General features: G+C 47.9%; 1 protein-coding gene across 1 annotated transcript; it reads left to right on the forward strand.

Annotated features, from left to right (window-relative positions):
• The first annotated feature begins 46 nt into the window (after positions 1 to 46).
• TADA1 (transcriptional adaptor 1) lies at positions 47 to 17,110 on the forward strand. The gene is made up of 8 exons (XM_082311693.1): positions 47 to 200; positions 479 to 570; positions 1,712 to 1,777; positions 8,595 to 8,692; positions 13,134 to 13,343; positions 14,396 to 14,547; positions 15,572 to 15,734; positions 16,617 to 17,110. Exons 1-8 carry the CDS (start codon positions 127 to 129, stop codon positions 16,767 to 16,769), a joined length of 1,008 nt encoding a protein of 335 aa, XP_082167819.1. The 5' UTR covers positions 47 to 126; the 3' UTR covers positions 16,770 to 17,110.
• The last annotated feature ends 5,598 nt before the right edge of the window (positions 17,111 to 22,708 follow it).

Consider the following 22,708-nt stretch of genomic DNA (forward strand, 5'->3'; position numbering starts at 1 on the left):
CAGCAGACAGGCGGCCGCCGCGCTTTACGGCCGCTGCCGCTGCGCTTTGCGACGCTTTGCGGCGCGGGCGAGGGAGGCGGGAAGCCGGAGGCCCCGCTGCCCCTCGCTCCGGTGGCGGCGGCGGCGATGGCGACGTACGTGAGCGAGCTGGAGGCGGCCAAGAAGAGCCTGAGCGAGGCGCTGGGCGAGAACGTGAAGCAGTGAGTGCGGCGGGGAGGGGGGGTGTCCCCCTGGGCCGGGCCGGGCCGGGCCGGGCCGGGCCGGGCCGGGCCTGAGAGAGCGGCGCGGGCCGGGCCTGGGTGCGGCGCGGCCCCTTCGCCGTCTCCCGGGCTTCAAAGGGCCGCGCGTTGGTACCGTGGCTGTGCGGAAGCCTCCGCGCTGGCCTGGCCCCGAGCCCCTTTGCGCTGGTGGGGGAGAGCGGTGGGTTTAGGAACGACGCTTTTCGTTTGGTGTCTGCACCTTCCGTGCTCTTCCCTAGGTACTGGGCCAATTTGAAGCTCTGGTTCAAGCAAAAGATCAGTAAGGAGGAGTTTGACCTGGAAGCGCGCAGGCTTCTCACGCAAGACAACGGTAAACAGCCATCTTGTGTTTGTTTTCCTGCTGGCTCTAATGCTGCCTTGCCCCTGCCAGGCCGGGGGTGGCTCCTCCCTGCTTGCTGTATGTTGCTTCCCGAACAAGGAAATGGCAGTAAGGGAAATCAGCCGGTAGCAATGGAGTTAAAAAGGTGGGAGGTGCCCTCGCCTGCAGGGGGAAGTCCCTTTGCGGCCCCGACACTGCCGGGCAATTTGGCCTCGTGTAAATACGGTAAAAAGGTAAAATATGCTGTCCCAGCAACCACAAAGCCATTTTTTTATGTCATTGTAGAGACCCAGTCCTTTCCATTCTACCCTCTCCCTTTGGTTGGGACTGAAGTCGGGGAGGGAGTCCCCGAATTCACCTGGGTGATTTTGCAGCAGGCAGATCCCCTTCCTGGCCTTTAGGGGTGTTGGGTTGGAGCGCTGAAGGGTGAGATTCCTTCCTCATTGCCTCTGCGCAGGTCTACAAACACTGGTGGGCGTTGCTTAGAGCGTTGTGGGGGCTCCCGACTTCCACGTTCATGATCCCTGCGGGGAAAGGCAGGGAGTTTGCTGGTGCTCGGGCTCAAAGGCCAAAGAGGATCCTGTAGCCCTCTGACCCTGGCTTACAAAATTTGTCTTTGCACTTTCTGATGCATAATTACTCACTCTGTGTTCCAGTAACCCTTCTGCAAGGAAGTTGCATTTTATCTAGAACCTGTTTGACTTCACCTTCCTGGGTCTGGCTCTTGCTGGTCCTTTTCTAGCAAAACCAAAAGCCCTGCTACCAGAAGTCTGTGTGGCAGGAGGGACGGCTGATCCTCCTCTGACTGGCTGAATACGCCAGGCGTTTCATGTTGCATGCTGTAGGGCTGGATTTGTGTGTGTGCCACACTGAGAAGTGACGTAACTTGTTTCCATGCCATGTGTAGTGTCCTTTTTGTTAGTGCGGTAGGAGCAGAGCAGATTCTGGGTCCAGTAGAAGAAAACTCTCTCTCAAAACAAACCAAACCAAACCCAAGTTGTGCCTATGGAGCTAAGCACGGAAGTGGGGAAAACACAACCGTGGAAAGGCATAGCGAGCTACTTTTAGATTGCTTTGAGGGAGCGCCTCTGGGCGCTGATGTGTTACTAATGAACTGTCTGTCTTTACGCAGTCCACTCTCACAACGATTTCCTCCTGGCTATTCTTACCCGATGCCAGATCTTGGTTTCTGCACCAGGTAAGTTCCGAGAAGCCTCATTAAAAACAATCGGGTAGTAACGCTTTGTCGCGTGTGTGTTTGGTGGGTTTTGTACAAAGCACTCCAATTTTCTGAGCCTTAATAGTCATGTTTTTTGCTACACAGGCAGAAGAGTAGCAAAGTAGTACTGATCCAGCTGATTTCAGCAGATATGCTTTTATAAATAAGCTGCGTGTGCTTGATTGGAGGCTAACGCCGGATCGCTGTGTGCAATAAACTGGTGTGATTTCTGGATTGGGTGTGTGCTGCGAGCTGAAATGTAAAGGGAGATGCTGCGTTGTGTTTGATCTGCTGTGCTTACCGCTTCCTCTCTCTTTTGAACTTGGTGATACTCTTTGTTCTCTCTGCTGGGGATATCATTTTGGGGAGCTGGATTTTCCTGACTGATCTTGAAATCAAGTGCATATTGGATAGAAAAATGCTTACAGCAAGTCTTGATTGAGGTATGGCCAATTAACCCAACCTTTTGCAGATAGTTAACCTTTTAACTTCCTAAGCATTTAGAATGGCTGTTGTCAGGGTTGCTTGTCTACGTTTTGTTTGGTCTTCAAAAGAACTCTCAGTCCAGAGATATGATAGGAAGGACAATAGAGCTGCAATTCAAGATGTGAAACTCCTGTGTGGTAAGGCAGAGAAAATTGTGGTAGCTCTGATGGGCTGAGACCTGAGAGACGAGTTTTTTGTGAGGAGAGAATACCTGTTATTAGGGTACCCGATGTAGCTAGAGGAAGGAAAAACTGGAAAATTTACGGATACCCACAGCTTTTTGTGTGCTAGCTTGTCCTTAACTATACCAGCTGTGCTAACTAAATGCTAACTTCCCCCACCTCCAAACTTGTGTTGTTTGCTCTTGTACTTTACAGACACCTTTTGAGTCCCAGACTTGTCCTCTTTAGCAGTCTGCACTCACATAATTCAGAAGATTTATGCCTAAATCTTGCTGCTCCTTGCTTTTGACGTAGAGTACTTGCAGGATTATAAAAAGAAAGCATAAGAACAGTGAGTACTACCTGAAGTAGCTGAGTCTAAATTAGTAGGGGGGGAGAGGGAGTGCCTGCATTCTCTGAGCTCAGCACTGAGCTGATGTGAGTGTTGGAGTAGAGATCATAGCTCAGAGGTCTTGCTTCTGAGTGGCAGCAGTCAGCTTAGAGCCTATTGCTGTGTGACTAAAGTTGGAGTTGTTTATTCCTGTGTGCACCACTCTGTGCTTAACTGTATTGAGTTTCATTTGTCTGTTTATCCAGTCACTTGGGCTTGTGCAGCTCTTCTGCAGCCGTCTGGTCAGGCTTCATCTTCCCTGGCTTGAATAGCTCAGATTTGTCAGCAGACTCTACCAACTCCCCGGTACCCCAGCTACCTTATCAACTGCTGACTAGCTGGTCACCTCCAGTGCTTTCAGGCAGGCTTTCGTTGGGTCTGTGTCCACAGATCTGCATAAGCCAGCTTGAAAAAAAATCAGTTTAATCAGGTGCGTGTTCTTAAGGACATGGTTTAGTGCTCTGCAGTTAACAGGACATACTGCTAGTCCCTTCTAGAGTCTCTGTTTTGCTCTCCTCGGATCAATGCAGAGTCTCCCAGTGATTTTGGAGCTAATCTGTACTGAGATACCGTTTTCTGGGCCACTGACTGGTAGATCTATTACACACACGTTTTACTTGCCAGTCTGCTGTGTGTGGCATAGCAGATTGTACATGCAAGTCCAGGAAAGTGCAGTACAAGTGGAATACTAGATGTTATATCTAGATTTATCATAGAATCATAGATTGCTTTGGGATGGAAGAGACCTTTAAAGGTCACCTAGTCCAACCACCCTGCAGCTGGCAGGGACATCTACAACTCGATCAGGTTGCTCAGAGCCCCATCCAGCCTGGCCTTGAGTGTTCCCAGGGATGGGGCATCCACCCCCTCTCTGGCCAACCCGTTCCAGTGTTTCACCACCCTCATCATGAAAAATTTTTTCCTTAGATCTAGTCTAAATCTGCCCTCTTTTAGTTTAAAACCATTACCCCTTGTCCTGTCACAGCAGGCCTTGCTAAAAAGTCTGTCCCCATCTGTCTTGTAGGCCCCCTTTAAGTATTGAAAGGCCGCAGTAAGGTCTCCCTGCAGCCTTTTCTTCTCCAGGGTGAACAACCCCAACTCTCTCAGCCTTTCCTCGTAGCAGAGGTGTTCCAGCCCTCTGATCATTTTTGTGGCCCTCCTCTGGACCCTCTCCAACAGGTCCCTGTCCTTCCTGCGCTGAGGGCCCCAGAGCTGGACGCAGCACTGCAGGTGGGGTCTCACCAGACCAGAGCAGAGGGGCAGAATCACCTCCCTCGACCTGCTGGCCACGCTTTTAGTTCCCCTAGATGCCAGTTTGACACCTGCTAGTTTTTTGTTGGTTTTGCCTTTTTTTTTTTTTTTTTTTTCCCCTTCCCCACCCCCCTCCAGTAAGAATGGAAAGCTAACAGGCTTTTGTCTCCACCACTGTCTTTTGGGTAGAAGAAGGTGTTTACTTCGTGATTCATGGAAACAAGTAACTTTAAAGAAGCGTGCTTGATGCACTTGGCACACCATCAGAAGGGTTACTGATGCACGTACTTTCCACCGTCGTGTGAAAGAGACAACGGGGAAAGAACGATCTTTAAAATGCCAGTTTGTATTGAAACTAAATTGTGTGGTCAGTGTTAAAAGTGTACTTGATATTGTGGCATTTGGAATAGGAAACCTTGGGGAAGGTATTTTTAAGGAGTGATTATAACAAATGTTGAACCATGCAAACAAACGCATCTAATCCAAATTTTTCTGCCTCTGGTAGTAGTGGTTCCACCTGGGCTGATAAGGGAACACTGGGTGAATGCTTTCCATTTCTGCCTCTCATCTGCTTAGGCTGTTGGTCATGCAAACTTCAAATCCCAGTGCAACAGCCTGTGTGGCATGGGATGTTTAGGACTTGGTGGAGAGGGAGGAAGGTTCATGTCTATTCTACAGTGAAGAATGGCCAGGTTCTCTAATTCCTGCTGAGCTCTCACTGAGGGCACAGCAGGATCCTGAGGAATCCTATGTCTGACTTCTCTGCCCTTTTTAAAAATGGGCGATGCTGTTCTCTCTAGTAGCTGTGTTTGTAAAGGCACCCATAAATACTCGAGCGGCACCCAGCTGTAACATAGCTGGGAAGCTGTGAAAGTGCCTGAAGAGAGAGGAACTTCCCAGAAACATGCCATCCAAAATACTAGAGAGTGACTTAATGTTGGTTTTAGGCTGGCTATACCAGCCTGAGCAGTGTGGCACACTTCCCATTATAAGAAAGTTGTTTTCTTTGGTATTCTCTTTTTACCAATATTTTCAGAAGTGCTTTCCTAAATTTTTATGCCTGGGCTTTTTCTTCCCCCCAAAAATTCCATCAGGAGGAACTCGAGTTTAAAGCCTTTCATGGCTTGTAGGGACTTGACCACTAAGCTTATCTTATTTGTTGGATGATTGCAAGCAAGCAAGTTAGCAAGGTTTCTTGAGTTAATACGTATCTCATTTGAACTGTTACCTCCCTCCTTAGCTAAATGTTAACAATAAAACTGAGACAATTGCAAGCACTCGAGTTAGTGATGTAAGGATTTAATTTATTTACTAATAATCTGGAGCCAGCTAAGAGGTGGCTCAGCAAACTAGAACTCTTGCTGGGATAGCAGGAGCACTTTATTATATCAGGGTTGCCCACAGGCTTTGCTTGAACGGCTGCCAAATGTGAGACGGGCTCCGGTTGCTTGTGTTCCACTTCTCTCCAGGGAGCCGGGAAGGGAGGAAAAGGAAGAAAATAGGAGTGTGAGTTGTCAACAGAGGAGGGTCATCAAAATATATTTGACTGAACCTTTGTCCCTGCAAGAAGATTTTAAAAAAACCAACCAACCAAACAAAAACAAAAACAAAACACCCAAAAAAAACAAACCCAGAAAAACAAAACCCCAAACCAAACAAAAAAAAACCCAAAACAACTGAATGTCAAATAAACGAGGGTGGGGAAAATGCATGGTTCCTGTGCCTGGCTGATTTTCTCTGTCATGACTTTCTCTGTTTGTATCTTTGTCCTTTCCCCCTGTGCGGTTCTGGTGCAGCACGACAGGAAAACCTGACACACTCTGTCTGGACTGGCTGGTGCTATCACTGAGAGACGTGGCAGCTCTTAGAAAAACGTTCTTATCTGTTAATCATCTTTGAAGACATATCAGCAGCCATTGCTGTGGCTTGTTAACATCTAATTCTCTTGCTAGCAAGATTAAATAAAAACTGCTAACATCTCTGAAGTTTCACGCCTGAGCCAACCCAGCCTTGTCATTTGTGGCCAGGAAGACAAGTACTGGTTTTCTTAGAATACTAGAGGGAAATTTTGCTTTCTTCATCTAGTGCAAGTCAAGCTTGGTAATATGAAAACCTGGAAAAGGAGCCAAAAAAATTTTACTCTGGGCTCTTTATAATGAGGAACAGGAGATAGTATCTCACCTTTCCCTTGTTCTAAGCTAAGTCTGGCTCAGTTTTTGTTGTGTGCAGGCTGAGATTCAATTAATTTTCATCTTTCAGGGTCTACTGTCAAAGCCTAAAAGTTTAGTTGCCATTTAGTTTAGAAGTTACTATGTTGTTTTGTTTTTTTTTAAATAAGGCATTTTTAAAATTCAGACTCTGCTATAACCTATTCATCTCTAATACATTATCAGATAAAACAGCATTGTTTGATTTTTTTCTGTCTCTATCTGTTCCACTTTCTCCGTCACACAGATAGATAAGGATACTTTTGTAACTGAGGCTGCGAAGGAGCTGTATGAGACTTCTGATAAGGAGGAAAGGCCTGGGGTGGGGTGACATTACGAGCTAGAGAGATGTGCTTTTATTGAAAGCTTTGAAGTAGGCCAGGTAACTTCTGTGTCTGTCCTTAACACACCTAATCCCCCCTGCCTAGAAGGGGTCTGACCTGCTGTGGAGGAGAAGAGGAAGAAAGGACTCATCTGTAAAGAGCAAAACATCCTGTGAGAGAGAAGTGGCGTTATATTGATAGATCCAAAGATGTAAGTGCTGAGATCTCAATGAAAGGCAAGAGTCTTCAGGTCCACGGTGCTTTCCTACACCCCCTTGTTACGCCTCTACTGCAATGTTGTAGTTATGAGTAGTGACACCAGCTTTATGATTTTTGGAGAGGTTTTATCTATTATCTTTTAATTTCCTATCATTGACTGGTGGATTTTGACAACAGGGTTTGTTGTAGACTATTGGTTTTCACCTCACTAATAATATGTAGCTAAACTTTTTAATAACCTTTTCTTTTTATAGGGATAATATGCCATCTGTGTATGTGTGCGTAGGTTGTTTCTAATGCCTTCTTAGCAGCTGACCAGTCATAAACTTCACCTGAATCCTCTGGTTTAGCCTGATCCTTAAAGTCGTGGTTTAGAAGTCTTTTTTTCATGGCAGAGGACACTGTGTTCGTGCTCCAGCCACGAGTGTGGGAAGGTCCATGTAGCCAAGGACTTCCAGCCAGCCTCGTTCCCTATAAACAAGGCTGTAGTATAAGAATGTGCCTGAGGCTGGCCAGGTTGCGGATGGTGAGTCGTGGGATGGCTGCTGTCACTTCTCGTCCATGTCTGGAGGAAATGGCAAATGCTGGCTCAGGTGTGGCCAGGGAACATTTGAGACTTCGCTGTGCTGCCAGCACCGCCGGGCAGCAGAGCTCCAGCCTCTGCTTCGGAGGCAACTGAAATACCTTCAGAGCGGAGTTGTCCGAGCTCCCTGAAGGTGGGCAGGGACCCCAGCACAGGGCACGCTCTGCTCCAAAGGAAAAAGGGTGCTCGCTCGCTGTGCAAAACCAAGGGACGAGGATACTGGTGACACAAAGCAGAGGCTGCCTCTGTAGCCACAAGAGGGCTGTCCAGTCTTTGGGTTGCACTTCTTGTTTGCTCTCAGCAAGAGCATACGCATCCAATGCAATGTTGTCTTAAGCCCCAGTGTACCTGAAGGAAATGTGCACGGATCCTGTAAACCCATCAGCGGGAAATCTGCAAGGCTGTCCTTGCCGAGAGCTGTGTGATTATCAGGACATGGTTTGGCCTACTGTAGGTGTAGCTGTCAAACAGCATACAGTGGACTTTTGAGCAGTCTCCTCAAGGTAAAGTGTCCAAATGTATTTATTTACTGGTACTACACAGTAATCTCTTTCAGCCAGTTCTGGTCAATCACGAGCTCACAGCTCCGGTTGGTGTTGTCCTGCTCCGGGGCTCAGTGGCCTTTGCAGTTCTTCTCCCCCTTCTTTCCCCTCAGTGTAATGAGAACGATCAGCTGTGATGTTTAACAAGGGTTTGAGACAAAGCTTGCTAAAGCTGATGGGGAACTGTAAAGGCAGATGTAATGAGTCAGACTGCTTGATTCTGCTGGTTAGCATCTGACCTGATGCAGGAGTTGGTGGGAAGAGAATTTCCCTCCGGGCAAGCTCCTCTCAACTTCCTGATGGAACAGATGGCTTGTTCGTTCCTTGCGGCTTTCCTTGGAGGCTGTGCTCATCTCTCTCCTGCCATGGGTTTTTGTGTGGTACGTGGACAGAAATTTCTAATGAAGTAATGGGTCATGAGTGAGTCAAGCTAGCAGGGGGCTGACAAAGGAAGGGAAGGGCTGCCGAAACCATTCTCCCCTGAGAAGTCCTACCTCTGGGCCATGGCTGTTGATTTTGGGTTAAGGCTTAGCTGGGGGCCAAATGTTCAGGATTTTCCTGTGTGGACAGTGTCATCCTGACCCTAAATCAGCAACACCTATTGAGTGTTCTTTTTCTCGTTTCGATTTGTAGAAGGTGCTGGATCTCTGCCGTGGCCAGGTGGCTCTGCAACTAAACCTGGAAAGCTCAAGGGAAAGAAGAAGATTTCTTCAGTTCGACAAAAGTTTGATGTAAGTGTCCGCAGTCAAATGGTTGTGTGTCTCTGACATTCTGTTGGGGGTGAAGAGCTCTGCACAGCATGCAGTTTTTTGTTACTACCAGGGATGACAAAAGTCCATCACATGCAATAATTTCTTCTGTTTGTTTTGAGTTCTGAATTGGTGCAGGAGCTGGTGGTTAGTAGCTGCTGCCTCTCTCACGGAAGCCTCTTGGGAGAAAGGCTACAGTGTGACCTGGCTTTGTTAGACACCAGAGAATCCATGGAAGTACACCTAAATGTCAAAGTTGCAAAAGCTTGTATTCTAGGAACCAACTTCACGTCACACATCTGCCAAATCCTTGAAGCAAAAGTGACTTCCTACTTAGTCAGGCAGAATTCTGTGATTGTGTGATCCACTCTGCAGAACTCTACAATCCAAAGTGTTAGAAGTAAGATGTTCCTTGGGTGGAATGTGTTTAGAGGGTCAAGTTGTTTCAGAATTAAAAGTGCTTTGTAAAGATGCTGCCTTCTGGCGCGTGGCAGAGAAATGCACAAGATCCAGTTAATCTTGCAGTGAAGGTTCTGTACATCCATCTGGTACTGTCACATGTCTGTTCTACAGTTGTTTCTGTGCTGCCAGACTAGTGGCGGGGCGCAGGCCTGGTGTAAAGAGGATCAGGGTGGAGCACTGCCTTCCATGGGTGGGGTTTGATAAGAGGTTCAAACTGAATTAACAGTTTGTTGAAAGGGAAAGTGTCTGTCTCTTACTGAGCCAGATTTATCAGGTGTCTGCATACATCGTGATCTGGCTCAGTTCTCTGACAAGACAGAAAACTAAACAAGCAAAAAAGACCCCAAACCCCAAGTTTTTCTTGATGGTTTATTCAGCTGGATCAGCATTCCTTGCGGTTGGATGAATGCCAAAGCCAGCGCAAAGGGAGAAGGGGCAGCCGTATGGCTGGGGATAGGGGAGAAAGGTGGGCATGTGAAACCGCCCGCTCTTATGCTGTGACAAGTTAGCTTGGCTCAGCCAAAGTGCATACACACACAGGTCTATGGGGTAGGATGGGATCCACCCAAGGGTACTGATGGAGCTGGCAGAGGAGCTTGCCAAGCCACTCTCCATCAGCTATCAGCAGTCCTGGCTAAGTGGGGAGGTCCCAGTTGACTGGAGGTTAGCAAATGTGACACCCATCTACAAGAAGGGCCAGCAGGAGGATCCAGGGAACTACAGGCCTGTCAGCCTGACCTCGGTGCCGGGGAAGGTCATGGAGCAGATCATCTGGAGTGCCATTATGCTGCATGTGTGGGCCAACCAGGGGATCGGGCCCAGTCAGCATGGGTTTATGAAAGGGAGGTCCTGCTTGACCAACCTGGTCTCCTTCTATGACAAGGTGACCCGCTTAGTGGATGAGGGAAAGGCTGTGGATCTTGTCTGCCTGGACTTTAGTAAGGCCTTTGACACGGTCTCCCACAGCATTCTCCTGGAGAAGCTGGCTGCTCATGGCTTGGATAAGTGCACTCTACGCTGCGTTAAAAACTGGCTGGATGGCTGAGCCCAGAGAGTGGTGGTGAATGGAGTCCAATCCAGTTGGTGGCCGGTCACGAGTGGTGTTCCCCAGGGCTCAGTACTGGGGTCGGTCCTGTTCAATATCTTCACTGAAGATCTGGATGAGGGGATTGAGTGCACCCTCAGTAAGTTTGCAGGTGACACCAAGTTGGGTGGGAGTGTTGATCTGCTGGAGGGTAGGAAGGCCCTGCAGAGGGACCTGGACAGGCTGGATCGATGGGCTGAGGCCAACTGCATGAGATTCAACAAGGCTCAGTGCCGGGTCCTGCACTGCAGTCACAACAACCCCATGCAACGCTACAGGCTTGGGGAGGAGTGGCTGGGGAGCTGCCTGGCTGAAAAGGACCTGGGGGTGCTGGTTGACAGCTGGCTGAACATGGGCCAGCAGTGTGCCCAGGTGGCCAAGAGGGCCAATGGCATCCTGGCTTGTATCAGGAATAGTGTGGCCAGCAGGACCAGGGAGGTGATAGTGCCCCTGTACTCGGCACTGGTGAGGCCGCACCTCGAGTCCTGCGTTCAGTTTTGGGCCCCTCACTACAAGAAGGACATCGAGGTGCTGGAGCGTGTCCAGAGAAGGGCAATTAAGCTGGTGAAGGGTCTAGAGAACAGGTCTTACAAGGAGCGGCTGAGGGAGCTGGGGTTGTTTATCCTGGAGAAGAGGAGGCTGAGGGGAGACCTTATTGCTCTCTCCAACTACCTGAAAGGAGGTTGTAGCGAGGTGGGGGTTGGTCTCTTCTCCCTAGTAACAAGCGATAGGACGAGAGAAAATGGCCTCAAGTTGCACCAGGAGAGGTTTAGGTTGGCTATTAGGAAAAACTTCTTCCCTGAAAGGGCTGTCAGGCATTGGAACAGGCTGCCCAGGGAAGTGGCTGAGTCCCCATCCCTGGAGGTATTTAAAAGAAGGGTAGACGTGGTGCTTAGGGACATGGTTTAGTGGTGGACTTGGTAGTGCTGGGTTAACGGTTGGACTTGACAATCTTAAAGGTCTTTCCCAACTTAAATGATTCTATGATTCTATACCACACTTCTAGGGACTATAATTAGGCATTGCATGTGTGTGCTTCAGAGACTAGTGTTTCAAAGGGATGTGAGTCCAGCTGAAGGCTCGTTGTGTTTAGAAACTGCTGAAATATTTTGCAGTGTTTGCAGCTGCGACATGAATTCTGATGGCAGTCTGTGTTACCTTTTTGTTTTGAAACTTCACCGTAACTTTTCAGTAGCAAGTAGAGGGTAGTTTGATAAGCAAGTTGTGATGTAGTAGAAGTCTTGGAATTTGATTTACTCAGGTTCCCCTATATTACACCACATTTCTAGTGTGTGTTTATACTCGTGTTCCTGGAATGCTTTGTAGTAAGTACTGTATGAAGTGTATGTTATGATTAATGGGTGTGTCTATTCCCAGTGGCATTCCTGAGCAGTGTGAACTTGAAGTGCCTTGCTATTTCCTGATGTTTCCCTCACTGGCCAGAATTACAACTGTGAATGACCGGAGGTTCATTCTACTTGGCTTCTGTTCTCCCAAACCACATTCCTCTTAAGAGTTGCTTACATTTTAAGGTCTTTTTTTCCAGGCATACAGGCATGTAGCTTTCCTGTAATGAAAGCATAAGTCTTCAGAATTACGGGGAGGGAAACCTGCTTTCACATCATTAGTGGGTGGATTGGGTTTTCAGTCTGAGTTAAATGCCACACTGTCCTTTGAATAAAGCAGCCCCCCCTCCTCTCTTGAAACTAAGATGTGAGAAATCCACTTTTCTGTATGTTCATTGTTTATATATAAAGTATGTGTTTTTCTTGATGCCCTGTAAGAGCCTTGTGGCAGTCCTTATTCCAGAGCCACCAGATTTGTGGCTTGGAGAGCTGAGGAACAGGAGTCGTGGGAGCACTTGATGAGCCAGGGCCGTGTTGTTGCCTTGTGGGTGGTGTCTGGGCCAAGCACACATCTGGGCCCAAGGACAGATCGTTCCCATCTGCTTTTTTTACCCCCTTTTATCTGAGGACTGAGACTTCCCAGGAGCCACCACAAGCACTTGGAGCTTGAGATGCCAGCATATCAAGGGAGTTGTGCTGGAATACATGTGGCCTTGGAAATGAGGGTTGCCACCTTCTGGTATGAATTCCTGTTCTGTGATGGCTTTTTTTCTAAATAACTGAGTCAGTTCTGAAAAATAGGCATAATCCATCTCAGAATCAGTGGCTGCTCAGTAACGCAGCTCTGCTTAGAGTATTGAAAGTGCATGGGGAGACTAGAGTATGAAATTCAGAACTGGAATTTGGCTAAGTTGTTGCATTTAAAGCTTGAAAGAAGTATAAGAATTGCATAAGCTTAGGATCATGGTTTTTAGTCTTGGTGGAAACTGTACAGTCAGTAAAAACACACCTTTCTGTACAAGAAATGACTAAATAGAGGAGAACTCTTCAGCATAGAAGGAGGTGACAGAGATGTGAAAGTCCATGAAATCATCACTGGCCTGGATGGCGTGAACAGAGAATAAAAGGGACAATGACTGACGACATTTGAGACTTACAGGAGAATCAAATTAACAGGTGGGAAGTACAGAGCAAACCAGAGAGGTGACTTCTCATGTGGCGTGTCATTACACTAGAATTTCTTGCTGCAGGATGTTGTGGATACCCAAAGTTTCGGTGGTTCAGGGTGCTGCTGGACAAGTTCATGGGCTGTTTAATAAAAGGACACCAACACTGTCTCAGAAATTTCTTCAGTCACAAATCGTTGGGGGTTGGGAGAATATCCCGGGGAGGAATATGACTCTGCTTGTCGTACTGTGATACATTTTTATAGGTGTTTGCATTCCAGCTGGAGAAGGGATGTTTGGCTAGATGCACCAAAGGGTCTGACCGAGTATTTATCTTTTGTGCTCTAATGTTGTGTTCATAACAGCACCGGTTCCAGCCTCAGAATCCGTTGTCTGGAGCCCAGCAATTTGTGGCAAAGGATCCTCAGGAGGATGATGATTTGAAGCTGTGTTCTCATACCATGATGCTTCCTACACGCGGCCAGTTAGAAGGAAGGATGATTGTAACCGCATACGAGCACGGGCTAGACAATGTCACAGAGGAGGCAGTGACCGCAGTTGTTTATGCTGTGGAGGTGAGACTGGGCTGGGCAGCAGTGGTGCTCTCGTCATACCGGCAACAAGAGGTTCTGTGTGCAGGATGGGGTAGTGTCCCTCAGTGGGGAGAGGAAACCCACTTCTCTAATTGCCCATTTGCCTCAGGAGGAGTAAGATGAGAATCAAAGGGCTTCCAGATTCGTGACATCATAGATGTAAAGTCATGGATTTCTGCCTGCAAGTGTTAATTTTGAAGTACTTGCATTTGAAGAACTCCAGGCATGCTTAAGTAGCTGTTTTGGAAAATGCTGTTCCTGTCACTTAAAAGCAGGGACAGAATGGGAGCTCCAGTTTAAACAGTCCTATAAAAAATAATCCATTATAGGCACAGGTATCTGGCATGGAAGTTAAGTGACCGAATTGGGTAATACCTGCAGGTGAAGTGCCTGCTGTTGCTGGTTTTGGCCATCAGTGGTGCCTTACCTGACATATCCCGGGAATGATACAGCCATTGCTTGGAGCGTTGATGCGTGGATGGCTTTCTGGAGTCAGGATGCGGAGGCCAACCTGAATTCCCCATCTGGGAGTGAGGCCAAATTAAGCAGCAGTTGTCTGCCTGCTTTTTTCAGGTAGGTGCTTCTCCAGCACTTTCCAGGCAACTGAACAGTCTGAAAAAGAGGAGTTGAGTGGCTTTTCACTGTAGTTTTGGGGCCAGTGTTTCAGTACAAGTGTAACATCTAGTGCCAGTTATGAAATCTCTTAACTCGTTATCAAAGGGATCAGGGGTTGGGAATTTCCTAGCATTTAAGAAACCTCTTTGACATTTGAAGCAGCGCATCACATATTAAAGTACAGTTCACAGGCTAATGCATACGGTACTCTCACGCAGTGCCATGTTGCCTGTATCCAACTGTATCAGATAGTGACAACAGACTGTAACTTGTCCAGACCTTGGTTCCCTTACGTCTTTAGGTCCTTGTGGTCATAGCAGCACTACTTCTGTCTTGCCAACTGGTGAGGCACTTCTCGTAGCTGTGGCTTGGTAGGGCGAATAAACCGGCATGTGTAATAAGGTTGTTTTTCATTCCAGAACCACCTTAAGGATATTCTGACATCTGTGATATCCAGGCGGAAAGCCTATCGCCTGAGAGATGGCCATTTCAAGTATGCCTTCGGAAGCAATGTTAACCCTCAGCCATATCTGAAGAACAGTGTGGTTGCTTATAACAATTTAATTGAGTGGTAAGGAGCTCTCAGCACACTGCTAATTTCAAATGCAATTTGCTAGTCCTGAAGTTACTCCATGGTTCGGTTTCTCTTTTTAATTAGTAGAACCTGTTAATAATGGTGCTTAGCTTTCACACGCTAAGAGGGTATCAGTATGGAGGACTGTACAGCTAGACAGGGAGGGAGAATACGGGGATTTCTCAGCGGTGTTAAGTGTTTAGGACAGTGTTAAGTCTCTCTTCCTTGCCTGTGCTTGTCCATCAATTTACAAAGGTGACCCTTGGCCCTTTGAATGTCCTTAATAATTCTTGCTTTTTGGAAGCTGTAGTGAGAGACACAGGAATTTTGCTGCTCATGGGGAAACTGCCCCTGGGCAGAAGAGCCCTGCCTTTGTGGGGACACCGCTGTTGTGCCACAGGAATGAAATGTCAGTGAAGACCTGTGGGACGCTGCCATCCTGTCATTTCCTGCGTCCAAATGTATTTATGGTTCCTTGGCGGGCCTTTTCAGTTAGCAGAGCTTCAAGGTCATCTTGTTTTCCAGAGTCTCAATGTCAAACAGCTTGTGCTGCACCTCTGGCACTGTGTGCGTATCAGAAGGCAATTGTGTTTGTCTGTGACAGCTTCTAGCAGTTGACAGGAGGTCGTGGGTGTTTTACAATTTGATTATAGCACTACAAACGCTACAAATGCAATCCACTCCAAACAACTCTGCCTAACAGCTAACTTCTTTCAATTTGATGTTGTGGGTGCCTTAATTTTTAAGCTGGGTAGAAACTATTGGCTGTAAATAACAAGTTGCCCAATCGAGATCAGTTACAAACCAGGTCTGAAGCATGTTGAGGATTGGTTTGCCCTACTTTTATTAAACTGGAATTTTAAAGAGATTGTAATTACAGCTGAAATCATCTTATGTACATAAGGGCTAAGTCAGTTTATACAGAAAAGCAAACCCTGGGGCCAAGCCCCTCCTGTGTGACTTCCAAAGGTGGTGCTATTTTCTTGACTGAAAGGTTTTGCTGCCTGCTCTGTGTCTACAGCCCTCCAACCTGCGCGACACCTTCTGCCGGTCAGAGTCTGGCTCCCCAGCCCCCGCCCGATGATGCTGAGCAGCAGGCGGCTCTCCTCCTGGCGTGCTCTGGAGACACCTTACCAGCGTCCCTCCCGCCGGTGAACATGTATGACCTTTTTGAGGCATTACAGGTAAGCCGTTCATGTTACGCTGTTGTGTCACAGGCAGCGCTGTCCTGAGCGCCAGTCTTGGATTTGGTTACGTGGATGGATGGGGATTTGATTTCTCCTCCTACAGTCTGCTCCCCTAGGTCAGAGAGTTGATGAGGAAATTCCTGTCTCTTCTTACAGCTACGTAAGAATGGTGAACTGCAGTGATTATATCAGAACTGAGCTAGACTGAAATTTTGACAGCAATGCAGCAAAATTACTTGCCTGGCATGCCCCTTCTTACTCCTCATGTTCCACCCTGGGTACTTAGAGGAATACTTGGTCCTGGCATGCAGGCTGCTGCAGTGGGTTAGCTATAATCACCCCAACCCTGGGGAGGTGTCTAAGGTAGGCTGGATGAATCTTCCTGTTGAGATGCCTGTCTGTGGTTCCCTCCCTTTCTGGCAGCTCTGGGGACATTCAGACTACTTTGAATGTCTAAAATTAGCTGTGAGAAATTCCCCCTTGATCTTCGCTGTTGTGAACAGGCCTTGGGATTTTGTCTCAAGGCTGTGGAGGCAGACCGCTCTTAGAGCTGTAATCAAGCATTCATCTCATGTTTAGTTGGATGGAGTTGTTGTTTGTAAGGTTTTGATGACAAATTGTTGTTTGTCATCGCAAGAGCAAAATGACGATTTCCTTACCATGCCGCTCCCTTACAAAATGGCGTAACAGGTGGTTGTTCCCTGCTGGCTGGTGTGGCAGTGCTGGCAAATTGCAGCTCTCCTCATGTGTGACAGCCTGCATTCCTGCTCTGCAGGGCTCGCTCTCTGATTGCCCTGTTGTAGAGGGAGGTTCTTCCATGGGAAACATGGGGAAATGCGTATGAAAGCATGAAACTTATTTTCTAACGTGTATCTCCAGGTGCACAAAGAAGTTATTCCCGCGCACACTGTCTACGCTCTAAACATTGAAAGAATTGTCATGAAACTCTGGCATCCAAACCATGAGGAGCTACAGCAAGATAAAATCCATCGCCAGCGCCTGGCGGCAAAGGAGGGCCTTCTACTCTGCTAGAGCTAGGCAGCCATGTCAGGCCTCAGATGGCTGTGGTGCTGTTCCTTGGACTTGACATTCCGATGCTGCTTACAAACCTGTGTCAGCATTTCAAGGATGACGTAAGTTATGAGTCAACTTTTCCTATGGAAATATGACTGAGTTGCGGTACGCTTTCTCTGCTTCCCCAGAGTCATGTGCCATGGAGTGCTTGCAGCAATCCCACGGAATTGGAAAGGAGAAGCAAGAGATTTGTTTGCAAAGACTGTTTTTTAAGAAAAATAAATGTGAGGGTGGAAAGAGTTGGTTTTAAATAAGGTGTATTTGTGTTTTCTTTTGTGAGCATGGAGAATCTGCCTCCTTGCCCTCCCCTCTCAGGTAGTTTCCCTTCTGAGCTCAATCTCCAGGGGCCTTGTCCAACTTCTGTTGCAGCTGGTGGGATCCTTTTCCATTCATTTAACTGGAAACAGGGTGGGCTCCTGTGAAGTGAAGATGAGCAGTTCTGTAAGCTGACATTGTTCTTCTTCTACCAGGGGAACTTCTGATGAGAAACTCTGAGAAAGCAAGGCAAAAAGGGAAAGGTCCTTTATAGCCCGTCTTTTGAACTGTTTTGCATCACAAAACATGAAGGTGTGCACTGTCGTAAGAATCTCTCACCAGTTATCAAAACATGCAATAAAATCAGGGTTGTGAGCAATGTTTTCCTGTCAGCGTAGTCCTTGACTCACCCCTGTCTTGTAGTTGTGATCAGGTGTTCTAGGAGTTGTTGGACCTATGACAAGAGGCAACCTCTGTGCCTGTCAGTACAGCTAACGATTTAGCTGTCCCAGCAGGCAGCTTGACCATCCGTGAGGTGGGACAGCAGCTCCGGAATACATATACCAATTCACTGTCTTAGTGTTGCAGACTCCTTGGATTTGCAGCATGAATAAGATGTCTCGTACCACTTCAGTGTAAAAATATGCAGCCTTGTATTATTTCATTGTAAAAATACGCAGCCACACCTCTCCACGTGGGGAGCCATGCAGGTCACTGTGTCTAAAAGGGGAAATTCCACCTGCTGTGTTTCAGTTACTCCACTGTCTTCCTGAGTCAGCTGCGTGCTCCTCAGATGCTGAAGGGAACAGGCTTATTATAACATGAGAATTCTATTAAAATGTCTTAATTACTATATTACCTGTTTTTAACCGCACCTATGGAGGTACCTGCTGAAGGATGACTTGGCTTATTTTGCCTCCAGATAGTGGAAATGAAACAGCTTCTTCAGGGAGAATATGAAAGGGAAAGCTTGTGGTTCCCCTCCATTCTAGTTTTCCTCTGTTTGGGAAGTATTTGGATAGGAGAGCTGTCATCTTTCCGCTTTCCTGTGCAGTTTCCTTCTCTACTGTGCCCCCAGAACTGAAGAGGATGCAGGTCCCTGATGTTTCCTCCCAGTTACCTCTTTTATAACTTCCTTTCTCAACCCCCGTGACTAGTCATGTTGGACCAGAGTCGTAGAAAGGGGCTGTGCAGCTGTCACTGTTCCTGGCTTTCCTGCATCCCCTTGTGGGATGTGCTGTGGAGTTAGGCATAGCAAGAGGCAGTGCCTGTGCAGCTGTCAGTGGCTCTCATTATGAGAAGACCATTGGCACATGGAGGACAGGGAGGTGATTCGAGACAGCCAGCACGGCTTCACCAAGGGCAAGTCCTGCCTGACCAACCTAGTGGCCGCCTGTGATGGAGTGACTGCATCACTGGACAAGGGAAGAGCTAGGGAACTAGCTCTCGTCTACCTGGACTGCTGTAAGGCCTTTGACACAGTCGCCCACAATATCCTTCTCTCCAAACTGGAGAGAGATGGATTTGATGGATGGACTGTTTGGTGGATGAGGAATTGGCTGGATGGTTGCATCCAGAGGGTAGTGGTCAACAGCACAATGTCCAGATAGAGGCTGGTGACAAGTGATGTCCCTCAGGACTCAGTACTGGGACCAGTACTGTTTAATTTCATCAATGACATACACTCATTAGGATTGAGTGTACCCTTGGCAAGTCTGCAGATGACACCAAGCTGAGTGGTGCAGGTGACACACCTGAGGGACGGGATGCCATCCAGAGGGACCTAGACAAGCTCGAGAAGTGAGCATATGTGAACCTCGTGAGGTTCAACAAGGCCAAGTGCACCTGGGTCGGGGCAACCCCTGGTATCAGTACAGGCTGGGGGATGAAGGGATTGAGAGCAGCCCCATGGAGAAGGACTTGGGGGTGCTGGTGGATGAAAAGCTGGACATGAGCCAGCAATGTGTACTTGCAGCCCAGAAGGCCAGCTGTATCCTGGGTCACATCAAGAGAGGCATGGCCAGCAGGTTGAGGGAGGTGATTCTGCCCCTCTGCTCTGGTCTGGTGAGACCCCACCTGCAGTGCTGCGTCCAGCTCTGGGGCCCTCAGCGCAGGAAGGACAGGGACCTGTTGGAGCGGGTCCAGAGGAGGGCCACAAAAATGATCAGAGGGCTGGAACGCCTCTGCTACGAGGACAGGCTGAGAGCTGGGGTTGTTCACCCTGGAGAAGAAAAGGCTGCAGGGAGACCTTACTGCGGCCTTTCAATACTTAAAGGGGTCCTACAAGACAGATGGGGACAGACTTTTTAGCAAGGCCTGCTGTGACAGGACAAGGGGTAATGGTTTTAAACTGAAAGAGGGCAGATTTAGACTAGATCTAAGGAAAAAATTTTTCACGATGAGGGTGGTGAAACACTGGAACGGGTTGGCCAGAGAGGGGGTGGATGCCCCATCCCTGGGAACACTCAAGGCCAGGCTGGATGGGGCTCTGAGCAACCTGATCGAGTTGTAGATGTCCCTGCCAATTGCAGGGGAGCTGGACTAGATGGCCTTTAAAGGTCCCTTCCAATGCCAACTATTCTATGATTCTGTGATTTTAGGGTTATGAAGAAGGTGGGAAAGGCAACAGCAGAGAACTACAGCAGGGCCTGGCAGGATGAGAGCAGTTGTACTTGGTAGGTCATGTCTCTTAAGGTATGGCAGGGGAGTGGGAGAGAAGAGATGAAAGATTTCTTTTGGTACCTTTCTCTCAACTGCCATTTTTTCTGTCTTTAAGCATACATAGCTGTTCAGAGTGAGCCTTATCTTAAAAGTTGACCCCAGTGGCTTTTACATTACAGTTTTTAAAAGCAACGTTGAACCTGAGTAACTGTATGTGGTGAGATCATCAAGTCACCCAAAGTATGGACTCTGGGGTGTGGGAGGGGGATTTCCCAGATAATTGTTATGCTTCTGGTGTAAAATGAAAGCATTAAGTTTGTTTGCTAGAAACTTTGGGGCAGCTCTGAGGATTTCAGATCTGAAGAAAGCACGCAGCCTCCGACGGCATCACAAGTGAGTTCTGAAACAAAATACTAAGTATGGCACAAGAAGTGCCTCTCTCCTATTTGCATGTGCTAGGGGGAAGGCTCTGCAAACAGAGCCTCATGTTCTGAAGAGCTGAGTCATCTATTCCACACTGAAAAAAAGTGGGTTATTTGGGACACCTGCTAGACAACAAAGGCTCGAACAAGGAAATCCTGTCAGCCCCATTTCACAGGTCGGAAAACTGAAAGGCATATGTTCTCAATGCACTTTCCCACAAAGTGTGAGGTCTCGTGAGAAGTGAAGCTTCATAGACTTCTGGAGTAATTTACCTGGAAGGGATGGCTGGAGGCGGCTGTGTCCACCCCCCGGTGAAAGAAGGGTTAAGTTCAAAGTTAGAGCAGGTTGTCTGTCTCCAGAGATGGGACCAGAGAAGTGGTGGCATTTCCTATTCCAGTGTGTGACCATGCTGATGGTGAAGGTTTTTCTTGGGTCTCATCAGAATTTCTCATGTTGTGCCTGTTGCCTTTCAGTTTTTCCAGTGTGTCTCTGTGGCTCCCCATCAGAGAGTAGCAGATAACAGTAAGATCTCCCTTTTGCCTTCTCTCCAGGCTGAACAAACCCAGCTCTTTCAGCTTCTCCTTATACGTTGTGTGCTCCAGCCCAAACCGTCTTGATAGCCTCTGCTGATCTTGCTCTGGTATGTCACTGTCCTTGTGCTGGGGAACCCAAACTGGACCCAGCTCTCCAGACGGTCTCACAAGTGCTGAGCAGAGATGTAGGATCCCTCCCCGTGCCCTGCTGGCTGCGCTCCTGTTAGTAGTTGGCCTTTGCTGTGCGGGTGCGCTGCTGTTTGTCCACCCACACTTCCAGGTCCTTTCCTGAAAAGCTGCTTTCTTGCCTGTCGTCTCCAGCCTGTTATGCTGCAGGGGGTTACTCCATCCCAGTGGCAGGGCTGTGCATTTGCCGTTGAACGTCTTGAGGTTCCTCTCAGCCCATTTCTCCAACCTGCCTAGGTCCCTCTGAATAGTAGCTCTGCCCTTCAGTGTATGAACCACTCCTCCCAATTTGGCATCACCTGCAGACTTGCTGCTCATGTGCTCCATCCTGTCACCCGGGTCAGTAGCAAAGATACTAAAGCATAAAGAAGCCCCAGTATTGGCTCCTAAGTGTTGGTCCCACTATTGAGTGCCACTAGTAACCAGCAGCCGGCTGGACTCTGAATCGCAGAGAGTGATGAGAGCAGGGTGATGGCACTGATAGGTATCACTGTCACGCTGGTGGCTTTCACTGTGGCATGACATATGTCTGTCTTCACTACAGTAATCAGCCCTCTAAAATGAATAAGACTGCCGAGTTTCAAACCAGCAGCTCAAAGTAGCACTGAAATTAGTTTGGAAGAGTCTATCTTCTGCCCCAAGATCCACCAAGAACCTGCCAGGTCTATGGCAAGCTGAGCTTGACCAAAACTGTTCCTGAGAGATGTTAGCTGAAAACTTAACAGTGGAAGCTTTCAGAGTTATCTTAGGCAACCTGTTGTGCTGTTTGGTGGTCTTCACCACTGAAGGCTTTTTCTACAGTTCTGTGCCTCTTGCTGCAGCTTAGGCCTAGAACTCTTTATAAATTCATGCCAGAGTATTGTATGGAAAGACAGAAGGGAAGGAATGAGACATCATCTGTCACATCCCCGGTAGCGAGAATTGCATCCTACGTTCTTAATCCAGTAGGAACCGTGCAATGTCCTGAAAGTTGCCACTTGGGAGCTTCTAGTGCTTCTGGCTTCCACCTCTAGATTTGCAGTGGAAAACCATTAGCCACCACATGAAGAGGGGAAAAAAAGTGCTTGAGAGCTTCACCAGGCTCACTTCATGGCCTGAGTTTGGGTGAAGATGGCCATCTAATCTCAGGATGTGGTCAATGCCCCTGGGAGTGTAGGATGCAGAAAGAAAATCTCTCATTTTTATTTTTGAGACAGTTCTAGCTGCCAGACCTGGCTTACGTCTGACCAAGTTTTTTCAGCTGGGTGCCAAGGAGGATCCTAGAGATGTGAATGTAGCCCTCCTCCACACCCCCAACTAGCCAAACTCTTGCTCCCAAGACTGGTAACCAGGAAAGATGTTTCTCGTTGCTGGTTCACAGCAGAAAGTTGGAGCATAGCACTTGCTACCAAACATGCACTGCACTACCTTTCTTGTAGCTTAACTGCTCATATATCCCCTCCCAGTGTTCCCACTCTTTCTTCTGCAGCTGAGGTGGACTTTTTGGTTGTTGCCCCAGTTCTCCCTTCCTAGCAGAAAATCCCCCTGTTGTAGAAAACTGGGACTGGGCTTGATGCGAAGGGTGGCTCCTCTGTTTGAGGGCCAGAAACTGTGTGCCAGCAGAGCCTAAAAATACAGGTTCTGGTTTCTCAATAGAGAAAAATTTAAACTAGTAACTTTGTACCACCTTCTTCCTATTTGACCTCTAGGAAGCTTCTGGCAAAGAAAGAGAGGAAAATGAGGAAATGAGACTGCTTGCATTTGTGTCCTTAACCATGAATGCCCAAGAGCCCCAAACTGGGGTTGCAGAAATGCTGTGCTGTCCAGCCAAGTGAAAGCAATACCGAGAAAGGAGACCTC

The sequence above is a fragment of the Platalea leucorodia genome, assembly GCF_965183815.1.
Source record: "Platalea leucorodia genome assembly, chromosome: 5".
Classification (NCBI taxonomy): Eukaryota; Metazoa; Chordata; class Aves; order Pelecaniformes; family Threskiornithidae; genus Platalea; species Platalea leucorodia.